Source organism: Prenolepis imparis, unplaced genomic scaffold, assembly GCF_030444845.1.
Source record: "Prenolepis imparis isolate NDT839.2.m4 unplaced genomic scaffold, iyPreImpa1.0 SCAF_11, whole genome shotgun sequence".
In the NCBI taxonomy this organism is placed as follows: domain Eukaryota; kingdom Metazoa; phylum Arthropoda; class Insecta; order Hymenoptera; family Formicidae; genus Prenolepis; species Prenolepis imparis.
The window spans coordinates 5887258-5900543 of NW_028141169.1; the positions used below are offsets into that span (position 1 = coordinate 5887258).

Consider the following 13286-nt stretch of genomic DNA (forward strand, 5'->3'; position numbering starts at 1 on the left):
TATGATACAAATGTCTTTATACGATATCGAAAATAATGATGTTACACATGTTATATTGACTTAGAAAAATAATTAACAAAGTTTGTAAATTAAAACTGATTTTAAAATTAGAGTCTCAGATGTGTCTACTAGAGAAGAGCTTTCATTTATCATATTAAATTTATTGTCTCTTTGCAGGAATAAAGAAATATCTTTTCATCCCCCTTCCCCCGTCGATGATACACGCATAGCTATTCTCATCATATAAACAGCTTATTATACCCAACGAACAAAAATATATATCCGATATATCCGGCGACTCGCATGTGCAAATTTATATACGTACGCGCGCAAAAGAAAGACGGAAAGTGTGTGGCTGCTTGATATGCGGCACAACGCCCGGCTTGACTGACGCCTCCAAGTTGCGAATAAAATTTTCATGAATTTCTATTAACTCCGTTTTTCTAGACGTGCCCCGGAGACTTAAAAGAGTTCCGTCAGCTGATGGCCCGCGGGGAGGCCAAGCCATTTTCCCGCGCGATGGTCAAATTCGATCGAGCTGACAAATTTTTAGCTGACTTGCTCTCAGATAAATCTGATGCAGAAGACCATATGTGTGTGTGTGTGTGTGTGTGTGTGTGTGTGTGTGTGCGCGGTGATCTTAGTTCTTCTGGTTAATTTTTAAAATATTCACGTTTTAAGAATATTTTTAATACAGTGCAAAGTAATCGAACAAAATAGTATCACAAAACAACCCGAGTATATTATAATAAATCAAAATCTCTTTGTTTAGTAAAGTTCTCTATCAATATTCACATCATTTTTAACGATCAATTATCATTTAATTTTCATGAAACTTTTTGTCGATTTTCATATTTCATTGGCCACACACACAACTTTATTTTCTGATTTTTAATTAAAATACGTGCTGATATTATACCGTGTAATTGAATGGAAAGGTCGATGAACTCTTAAATGAATAGAACAGGAATTCAAAGATTTTCGTTCTACGAATCCTGAGATATAGATTTCCGTCGGCTCCGTATTTAGATAAACTACGGAAATCACGACTGTATTCCTGCTGTCAAAAACACATTACGCTCGTTAAATTATAATGCGAAAAATGCTTCGATTTACTGTGTCTTTTTAAATTTGATTTGACGTTTATTATTGACACGTCTATTTTTAATTTTCATTGTGTACTATTTTTGGTTCTTTCCATCTCCCTGCGTTAATATAATGCAATACAATTAGCTTAAGTCATTTCTCTAAAAATTTAACTCGCAAAGTAAAATAGTTTGTGTTCTTAATCGCATGTTAAACAATAACTAATGTCTAAGCTAGAATTATCCTAATTGATAATCATTCGTGGATAGCTCAATGTACGTTCCGTACACCTTCGAAGAAAGAAAAACTTAGAAACAACAGTTTTTGAGGAAATCGCTTTCGCGATTTCTTGATCCTTGATTGAGGAATTCCTAATGCTAGACGCAGGACTTGCGAGTTTCTGCAAAGTTTCGCGGTCGCCCCGCAACCAAGCGTAACCCACCACAAAATTCGGAACCCCGCAGGGTGAGGGCTTAGCTGCTCTGCTCCAAGTTTCACTTTAATCCAAAAAGCCACAGTAGGCCGGTACAATTGATTTCACCGGAGAGTTCCGGTGCTGTCTGGATATATGTTTCTGAGGATAACTGCGAGGTCACCACGCGACAATTTATGCTATATTGTAACCCCCTAACTTATCACTCAATTACATTCGTGTCACTAAATTTTCGACTCTTATCGAACATTTTACTTTTGTGAAATTTTTATAAAAATATCCCTAAAGTCTTATATGTTGTTAATAATTAACATATTATTATAACTATCATGATAATCGCGCATCAGAGATCATCCCCCACATTTATATGATAATAAGTGATATCTTATAATATATCTCAATAATCGAGACGTTTATACAAACGAATCGATTATTGCGCAAAATTTTTCTAAATCGCAAATAAATGGCATCATGCAGTGTTCCTTTTTTCTCAGCGACCGATTTAAATGTTCAAACGTAACGCCGCATTACAATTATTTTAATAGGCATGACATAGAAATTCTCGCAATGTAATTTCGGCACGACGATGAATGCGAAGGCACGCGATAGGTTTAAACTCAACCTGGATTAATCGTTTCGTGCCAACGGCAGTCTGTACATTTTGACCACACCTACCTGAACGCGACTTTCCGTGAGGCCGATCCTCACAGCTATTTCCTCCCTCAGGAAGATGTCCGGGTAGTGAGTTTTGGCGAAACACCTTTCTAGTTCGTTGAGCTGGGCTGGTGTGAAACGCGTCCGATGTCGTTTTTGCTTCGTGGGTTTGTCATCGCCCTGTCCGATCCCCCCCGCGCTTCCTAAAATATGAAATAAACAGGTAAATAACGTAATCATATCGAGAATATCGATTACTCCGATATCAATTATATCTCCAACTAATTTTAATAAACTAATCGGTAGGACATATAAATCAAATCTTCTTCACATCTTAAAAAATAGAAAGTGATGAAAAGTGCCTAGTATAAAATACTACATTATTTTTTATTCAATATTAGTCAATAATTATTAGTAAAATTAATTAAAAATAGGCTGGATTAAATTAAATTTATGTTTTAGCAGTATATGTATATACCTTTACTGCAATTTACTCAATGAGATTTTGACAATAAGTATAAGATATACTGCAATATTCATTGGCAATATTCAGTAAAATGATTCCGTCTTCTAATTCACAATCCAAACATCGCGCAATCTATTCTGAGAATATCTCGTGTACTTATTACGGCTACTCACGAAACATTCGCGGAAAATTAATGCGGTTCATTTTTTCGTTTAACACCAACATCCAATTTATTTAAAATCATTCAGTCATTCATAATTAATTCCAAATAATTCACGGTTATTTTTATGTAGCTCTATTTCAGAATGTGAACAAAAAACGTACAAGATATAAAGTAGAGTAATCGAGTATACCTTCTTCATCTTATATAGTTTCTTCATCTAATTTTATTTATTTTTTTTTTTTTTAACAATCTTATGACGTACATATTTTTTTATTCAATATTAAGCTAGAGTTAACTTGCAAGGCATTTTATTATATTACCTCTGAGTCTCTTTCCATTAATTTTCAAAATTCTTTAATGAATTCAAACCTTCCGTAATAAAGAATAAATAAAAATAATATTAATAATTAAATATATTAACAGATAAAAAATATTAACTATAATAACTAAAAACTGTATTGGCTCGACAAATTTGTGGCCGTAATATATCGTCCGTTTTCAGCATTATGACAATTAAGTCTCAAGTTGCATAAAATTATAACTAGAATTTACTGTTTAGTACAGCAGATTTCTTGATGTAGTAAATATGTTTTATTCAAAATCAATCCAAGATATATTTGGAAATTTTTATATAAAACATATTTGTTGAAACAATAAATGTTTTTTCGTTATATCGGAAAACATTTGGCGTGTCACCAGTTTTCATTGTAATAAAGTATTGATTGTCCGAGCGTGCTACCGAAAAAAAAAATCGAAGCTTTCAAATATAATTTCTTTTCGCGCTATGAAAAATCTAGTTAATTGAAAATGTTAGTCGAAAATAAATTTGTAGAGTCGACTAATGCATTTTATTTATATTTTTTTTTTTTTTTTTCCATGCGACGGACGAGCGCTCTCACCTGCGCCAGGCATAGTCATGATCAGCTCCTGATGAAGCGTCAGGCCACCACCCGCGGACAGACCGGAGCCCAGATTCACTCCCAGCACACCATGCTCCTTCTCGTACCGCTTCAAATCTTGCACATCCTTCGCTCCTAAGCGCGTGCAGCAGCGGGGACGACGCGGGGCAGAAAAAAAGAAGACGTGCCGCTTCAGTTTTCTTCCATTTTTTCTCTTTTCGCCGGGCTTCCTCCTCGTGCTCCATACATGCCTCCCGCTTGCCCGCCCCACGCGCCCGCTCTACGTAGTTTAAATTTGTATAGGAGCAGAAGCCGGCCGAGGGGCGTACGGGCCACTTAGCGAAGAGGTGCGAGAATCGTCACCGTACTCTGGCTTCTAGGCGGCCAAACACACATGCGTCCCACGCACACTCGCGCGCAAGTACATATGTAAATGTGTGTATATATGCACACGTGTATGTACGTGCGCGAGAGTGTTTTTCTCTATACGTTCACGCGTAGACATGCGTGCGTATATAATATGTTGCGAAGACTGCGTCCATCTCGGGAATCGCGGTACGCCTACTCCTTCTCGGATCCAGTATGTGTCAGATCACAGGTATCGCACGTCGTTGTGCATTGTCAAAGATGATTACGTAATGAGATAAACTAGTTTAGTTGACGATACGACGTAAACGCATCTTCTGCGTCGCGCTCGTTAAAAAATTTCCACCCACAAAATGATAATATTATACAATGGAAAAACTTTACGAAAAGTACAGAAGAATAATGGAGTAATTCAAATCTGAAACTATGGTCATTAATTGTGAACGTTTATGTAAGCGCGAAAAATTTTGCATAGATTGGGGCGCAACCGATATAAAATTTTTCTAATCACGGAAGCATCTTGAAGTTTCTATTTTTGATGAATTTCAATCGAGATGTCGAGACTTTTAGAAAACTATAGATACAACATTATTTTTTCATTAGCGTGAAAGACTTTCCTTGAAGAATCTCTCTTTCCTTATTTTGCAACTTTTATTCAAATTCATTATTCCACAATTTTTTATTTAATCATAAACTTTCTTAATAATAAGAGAATATAAATAGAAGTCTATCAATTTTATTTATAGTCGCACAAAGTTATAGAGAATCGATATCAAACTATTGGACCACCGTGTAGTGAGGCTTTCCTGAATGAGTATATCATATGAATGAACTTTATGACAGATCTTTAATTTAGGCCTCAACATAATGATATCATTCGAATAATGATAGTCTTGGTATTTAAAAGCCCTTTTATTTGATGAATTTCTTTAACGTTCTCACTATAATTCTTCATACACATCAATGACATCTTCTGCTAATGTACAAAAAATTACGCAGCACAATCACAGTCTCGCCTAAATTGCATTGCATATCCTAATGGAAAAAGAAAACTTTGTCCGTTAACATTTATAAATTCTGCATAATTATATCCACATTATATACTTTGAAATGCCTTTTCTCAGATTAATGATTGAGAATTATTATTTAATCCCACATTAATTGACCGGATTATTGAAGATCATAATCAAATTAACATGCTAATCACTAAAGGATCGCATGCGACGCAGTTAAGTATCCGTTTTATATGTATAATTTTTTTTTCACTCATTTTGAAGTATCGCGGTAATTCAGAGTGCGTGAAGTGGCTGTAGAGAAAAAAAAAAGAAATTTTATAACGTTCGATTGTTGCAACGTTTATCGACGTTTGAAAACTTTATGATTGACAGCCGCTCGCGCAGAAACGTCTGAATAATAAAGTCATAAATCACATTACTATATTCGGAAATGTCGTGACAGACGTATTTATTCGCATATCACATTCGCGAGGCGGTAGCCCGCTTTGTCTCAATGGATGGCCGACGCACCAAATGCAATTAACGTATATCATAAAAAATTTTAACGGACATACTTTAAGTGTGACGAGATGTATGCGCGCAACGCCGTCCACCAAGGGCTACATTTTATTTTCGATATATCGCGATAAATTGAAGGGAGATAATTAAAGACATATCGATACAGTTACGAATCGATCAACTATTAGTAAGTATACGTTTAATCTCATTCCGACGAATGACAGATAAGTGTAATTTATTAGACGCGAAGCAGGCAACGCCGGTATGATATATTGCGTTTGCACGAAACTCTCATAATCACAGCTATAATCATCAATATACGACAATCTTCGATCCCAATAAGAGTTAATCGTCTAAAAAAAAACAAAAAAATTTCTCTCATCTTCATTCGTCTGAATTATCATTCAATTTATTTGATGATAAGGTTACTTTGATATAGAATAGAAAGCAAGTGCATAAATCATATACAAATATGGCCTTAAAGTAAAAGAAATTGAGCGATAATTTTCTTTTAATCCGATTAACGTGTACCGCTTTATTCAGTTCTCGCCACTTACAACATTCTAACTCTCTAAATCGTTCCTCAACTTCCCGCGTAATGTAATCAGTGTTGAGGTAATTAAGATCATCAAACTCGAGAAGCGGCTTTCTTGAGAAGGAGGCTTTCGAAGACGTGCGCGTCACGTGTTACCGGCACATTTCACACTATCATTTCATGCGGATTTTTAAGCTAATTTTGTCCCTTTCTTTTTATTTTTCCATTTACGATTCTAGAAAATCAACTTAGAAGGAAAAATTTTCTTAACTGAAAATAACGTAAATTAACATAATTTACTATCTTATACTTACTACTGATATAAAGGATGTATATAAATGTAATACAAAAGAAATTATATAATACGGAAAAAGATGTAATATAAAATTATACGTCCATAATAAAAACTTTATGGATTATTTATACATTATTCAACACGCTTTACAAAATATTTTTATGGTTATTACTTAAATTATAATTTTATCATGTAAATATCGAACAAATAAAAATACATAATAAATATCTTTAATTTTATTTAAAAATGTTTAATCAAATTTAAAAAATGTATTTTTATAATTAAATAATTTGTATTTATTTGCTTGTCAATATAAGTATAAAAAGTAAGTAAAAAATTGATGTAAGAAAAGTATAATTTATAAATATACCAATGTAATCAATATTTTACAGGAAAATTATACAATGCTAATTACATCCCCATGATATTCGATAGGATTCACAGTGGATTAGCCAGGCAAAACAGTCCCTACGCCAGCCGACGGATGTTAGTCTAATTGATTAAATCGGATTCATATTCATTTGGGATTTTTGTAAGCATCCTTTTGTAAGCATAATAAAATAAGAAATGTAATGAATCATAGTGGCGCGATTTGAATAATAGGTGTGCGCGTAAAAAAATGTAATTCTAAGTAAAATTCGTGATTAATAAAAAATTTTAAATTAAACGACATTACATTAAATAATTGTGGTATATTTGGCGACAGATAATAGTACTATTGTTTTATTAATTCGCTATTTTACACAGAAAATGACGTTTGCCTCGTAAAAGATCTTTGATTCGTTATCGAATATAACTGTTTAATAATAACTTTAACATATTTTGCAATTATTATTTTGCGATAGAATGTACGGATATTTTTGCCGCAAATTTAATCATAAATAACTTTAATAGAAATAGAAATAATAATTAACTTTAAATAAGTCTATATGCACCATAATATCATAACGTATATGAAAAGATTTTAGTATTTAGAATTATGTATAATCAAATTTTTATAATCAAATTAGATTAATTAAATGATAACGTTTAACGCTTTCCTTATTGTAGATGTTATTTGTGTGTGATTTTTAGATATTATGTAATAATGTCCCATTATAATTAAAGAGACCACTTGGATATATAATGCACTGATATTATAGTAATGTCGTGTGAAAAAAAAGAATAATACATTGATAAATTGAGATTAGAATTTAAACATGAGAAATAGCTCTCGCATTTTAGAAAAACCATAAAGAAACACGCTTCTTATGGGACACCTGATGCTACGATACTTGGCGCCGCGCTTTAAATCTAAGATTGTAGCATCAAAGTTTACACTACCACACTATCAATATTATACTGTCACTATTCTCTCTCTTCGTCGTATTTTACATTACGTATGAAAATAGAATCATTTTTTTTACGATATCGACACAACGATATAATCATCGTGATACATACTAACTAATCTTTTCGAGATAAATATATTTATGATAATAATATAAATTAAAATATACTATTAATGATCCGATATAAATTCTCTATAACTTCTGCCATAATCCCAAAAATTTACAGCTTTCAACCCCCTTTAATGTTGGCGAAATATGGGCGCTATTATTAAAATTCATGAAATCTGCAATTAACATTGCATTAAATCTTCAAATTATGTATCTCTGATTCAATCAAATTGTCCAACACTTCACGATATCTTTTGCACATTGATTAAAAACTTTAGACACGATAAACGGAATTCTTGTACAGATTAGAAACAAAACACGCATTTACCGTCGGCGTTACATATCGACGGCTCTCGAACTTTTCGCGATTGAAATACATTTAACACTCTAATCGAAATGCATCTAATCGAATTGCTATCCATGATTTGTGAGATAATAATCTAAAAGTTTCACTAAATACCATGTGATCTGCATAATCATTAACATATATCGACTAAGTAGGAGAGTGATTAATGATTGCAATAGTGAAAATTTGATTATACTAATTTATATAAAACTTGGCACTCAATTGGTCATTGTTTATTAAGCGTGAATTACACAATTAATCCGATAATTCCGTGATAAATTTTTGTATTTTGGAATCAATCCAAAATACATTTAATTATACTGATGTTTTCAATTTAAACCAAGAAATTTTAATAAATTAACGTAGGGTGACAGAAATCGATGAAGGTCGCGAATCTCGGCCAGCTTCAGAATTTCGAAAGGGATTTAGGCCTGGAATATTTAACCCCAACGCATAACGAGTAGTTTCGATCGGTATTCGACGGACGAGTACAGCGATTGGCGAAATCGTTTCGCGAATGTGTGCTCATTCTTCTCGATACGCACTATAACCGGACAGATCTTTCTGATATACGGATACTTACCGGAGATACCGTGTATGGAACCGGCGGTGATATTGTTGAGCATCCCGCTCCCGGGGAGCGTAGCTCCGATACAGCACGCGGAAGCGGAAATCCGCGTGACACACCTCACCCTCAACTCGGAGGAACTATACGGGGGACAAAAAAAGAACTGTGACTCTGTCTGTGGCGGCGCGACGCACGATCCTCCTTAGATGCGAGTATTTGGAATTGTACAGACGAACCTGAGGACCGGCCCGTGCCCCAGGAAGGCAAACAGCGAACTGGCCGACTGCCATATCCAAGTTCCCCCACTCGTTCCAGCTTTGGCGGCAATGTTGGCATCTCGTTCACGTAAATTCGCTTGCCACCAGGTCTCTCGCTCGCACTCGCACCTCGTAAGGATCCCTACCACCCTTACATTCTGCAACGGTGGGCGTGATATTAAATCGCTCCTACCCTTCAGATTCAACGGGAACCAGGAAGGTAGCTAGCTGTGACATTACCTTCCTCCAAAAGATCGTTTTTACAATTGGAATCTTATTTATTTATTTTTTTTTAGAAGGAAAAATTATAATTAGCTGCAAATTAGTTAAAACTACAATTATTTGTCTTATCTGTTCACCCCCTAATGAAATATTGGATTGGTAATCAAGATGAAAAATTTTCAAGGTCTCTATATGCTACTGTATAATGAACTCATCTCTAGGAAAAGATTGTAATTTTATATGTAGATTCTTTTATATATATTTAAGAGTTTATATATTTTTTTGCACAGCAAATTTAATTAAAACATAAGAAAAATAATTTTTGACTAATTATTTTTGTTTGCAATCATCGTCGTCATCCATCGATAAGCGAGTGCGCGCTCTAAGAGAGTGGAGATAACACAATGGACCGGAAGCTTCGCTGAGAAAGTGGGACTATTAGAATAAAAGGAGATAAGAGACAGTCGGTGGATAGACGAACGGAGGAGTCTCGGACCCGATGACGCGGTACCGTCGCATCGGCGGATTTTCAGTGGCCGGGGCCGCGATGGTTGGTAGCCGTACAAGGGTTGCCCATATCCCCGAGATGAACTCTATCCAGGTTACCGTCTCTTTCACCGTCTCCGCTTTGCGGTAGGCGGCAACCGCCACGAACACGGCTCCAATGAGCGAGTAGCCCGCCCTCCGGATGCCCCACTAGTTTTCGCGTGGTGGAGATTTATTGAAATTTTATTTTTATGGCCCGGGGGGGGGAAGAAGGGTGCAGAAACGCGCACGAGAGCTCGTCGGCGAGCGCGGGGGTGGAAAAAGAGGGTTGGAGGGAAAGGGTGAGCAGACGACCGGCCGAAGGAGAAGAGAGAGCCCTCTTCTTCTCATTTCCTCCGCCTTTCTTCTCCCTTCTCCCCTTTCACCCCCATGCCGCTGCACACCCTCTCCCTCCCCTCCACCCCCGCATCCCTTCGTTCTCTATCTCTCTCCCCCATTTCAGCCCTTTCCGCTTCGCTCGTCGAGTTGTTTCACGTCCTCTCGCGATGCTTCCTCCCTTGCGCGCTCGCTGGAATCTCGCTCGATTCGCGTTCTCGCTTCCTCGTTGCGTCTTATTCCCTCTACATCCTTTTAATTCAATAGCTACCCCTTTTTATAACGCGGCAACCCACGCAGCGAGAACGGAAGCGAAGTCGCGATGGCTCCTAACGCTTACTGACCCGCCTGCCCGCGATTCCCGCGATTCTACATTACAACATTCCATCCCTATTTGCGACAAGCGTAAAGGAAACGGTACTTTTTACGTGTACAACGATAGTTTTATAATTGCATCGGATAATATAATAGTTTATTAGAAATTTAGACTTGCCCACAGAGATTATATATTTGTGTGCTTAAAAAGAATTAAAAGCAAATATGAGAAAATAGTTACATTTCATATTACAGCTAAATATTACTTATAATTTTACGAAAAGTGGTGTGATAATGCTTATTATTAATTTTCATATTCTGAACATTATGATTATTAACACATTTTATGCTTTTGCATAAAATATAAATATCCTAGTAAATATATAAATATTTTATATATAAATTGCCATTAGATTTTTTACTCTAAGAACTGTTATATTGCCTAAAATTATATTTTAATACTCTACATTTGATGAATTTTATTTATAATTTAATATATTAATTTAATTAAGTAAATTCTTTTATAAAATAGATCAGATCATTAATAGTTTTTGTAGTTTTATCAAAATGACCAATACAATTATAAATAACAACTATACAAACAACTCTGCTTTAGTGCTCTGTTAAATGACTTATTAACATCGCACAAATTGATATACAGAGTATTCCACTCACATTGAAATAAATTTTAATGACAGATTCTTTGACGAATTTGAAGTCGTATTGTCATGTACATTGGTAATTCATAATAATCGTATACATTAGTAATAAACATTATATAGTTGCAATATTAACATTTAATCGATATATAATCGATGTAATTCACTAATATAATTTTTATGTGACTTCTGTTTTTTTTTTTAATGTCTGTAGAACAGAGCTTAGATTTTAAGAATAATATCAGGGCTTGTATAAATGATAGAAATGTAAATAACTTTTATAATAGATTAGATAAAATAACATCAAAAGAAGAGCTTATATTTTATCTTCCTAATTTATTAGGAAAAAAAAAAATAGTTTAAATTTAAAATGTATCTTACAAATTATAATTTAATGATATTTAGTTTTTTTATGATTTCATAACAAAATATTACAATATGTACATTGTTTTAAATGTATGCACATGTATATACACGTGTGTCCATATACATACATCTATATTGCATGCACATATATTTATAGTTATATGTATTCATTTTTTGTTTGTATGTATCTGTAAATATATACATATGTTTATATGTTTCTATACAATATGTTGCAAGTTGCAAGTGTATATATACATATATACTTTTATGTGTTTTATTTTATATATATATATATACTTTTATGTGTTTTATTTTATACTTATATTTTATACTTTATACTTTTATACTTTATTTTATATTTTATATATTATATAAAAAATATATATTTTATATTTTATACTCTTATATATTTTATTTTTTGTAACAAATGAGCGTACACATTGCCATATTGCTTTTTGCGCAAAGGGGAGAGATAAAAGATGTTCAAAGAAATTTAATAAACTCGATGAAATAGCTGCATCATCCGAATTTCATACATTTTTTCATTAATATAAGAATAATTAACGATGATTTTGATTGGCAAAATTAATATTTTATACATGCATGTCTTTCGCATTTTATTGATTAAACTCACTTATTAGCGATATAATATTTTCTGGCAGAATTCATATACGATTTGCTATTCGATCGGTAACCAATTTTTTTATACTCTCTAAGAAAATCTTACTTTACTTATTTTTATTAAGTTTCTATCTTATTTATATTTATATAGTTATTCTTCCTTCTTCTCAGTATTAATGGATAATTAAAAAATTTGCAACGACATTTCGTACAAACATCTCGTAATAATGATAAACTTATGCAAAATCACTTTTGATGCATTCAAAGAAGAACCGCGAGTGGCAGGGATGCGATTTTTAATTATGCTTTTCAGGTAACGCGTGACATCCCTTGCAGACTTATTTTTCGTTCATTTGCATCATATCCACCGGCGTTAATGAGCGCAGACGCGAACGCTCGAAAACATCGTAGTCGGCATATGCAAATATATAGCTAATTGGATTAAAGATAATTAACGTCGCTGGTCCGAGTATTCGATCACACAGGCCGTCCCCGAGAAATTTCAACCATATTGCGACAATATTCACAAACACAATATGAACGGTATAACCTATGTAACCAGTGGCGATGATCGCTGCATGTAATTGCAAAAATACTGTGGAATCTCCCCCATAATGAAATAGATATCACGCGGAATGCGTTGCTCGCCCGTACGGAATTCTCAGTCACATCATACTTCAAATGCATCGCGTTTGCGGTTCTCATTTTCAATGATCGCTGATATTTAGGACAGCAAGATTGTTCTGACAATGGATAAATTAATTTTGAATATTTCTATATTTCGGGCTCGCGATCTTGTTATTTTATTTTTATCTCAAAAATATTTTTTAATTGTACAATAAATGGCAAACCAATTTTAATTTATTTATATTTATAAAAAGAATCGAATTTATTGCAGAAAAAGATATCATTTTATTCCTGTGATACATTAAAACAAAATTAACATTAATGCTAAACATTATCATAATTGATTCTTATATTATTTTTAAGTTTACTTGACAGAGAATATAAGCTCAAAATAGTCAGTGGAAACATTAAAACTTTGATTGATGTAAGAAATTATTTGATCATAACATTGAATAAAATAAACGATTGAAAACGATAGAAATAGCTGTGATTGAAATCGTTATGTATAGGTATTTTCAAAAGTCGTCGGAGACACTAATACATGCGATCGAAACACGCCGGTGGCGAACAGAAATTGAACAAAGCGACTATTTT

At 33.9% G+C, this 13286-nt stretch overlaps 1 protein-coding gene across 2 annotated transcripts in view; it reads right to left on the minus strand.

Moving 5' to 3' along the window:
* The window catches only part of Otp (orthopedia homeobox), a 32002-nt gene extending 22989 nt beyond the window's left edge, over nucleotides 1-9013 (minus strand). The window contains exons 1-4 of one of the 2 annotated variants that reach the window (XM_083049699.1): nucleotides 9001-9013; nucleotides 8780-8904; nucleotides 3702-3836; nucleotides 2195-2376 (exon numbers count right to left, since the gene is read on the minus strand). In XM_083049699.1, coding sequence (XP_082905825.1) covers nucleotides 2195-2376; nucleotides 3702-3836; nucleotides 8780-8822 — 360 coding nt within the window. In that variant the 5' untranslated portion in view covers nucleotides 8823-8904; nucleotides 9001-9013. Of the gene's footprint in view, nucleotides 1-2194; nucleotides 2377-3701; nucleotides 4269-8779; nucleotides 8905-9000 lie in introns of those variants that run through there. The other variant, XM_083049700.1, reaches the window with a different exon arrangement.
* Nucleotides 9014-13286: the final 4273 nt, after the last annotated feature.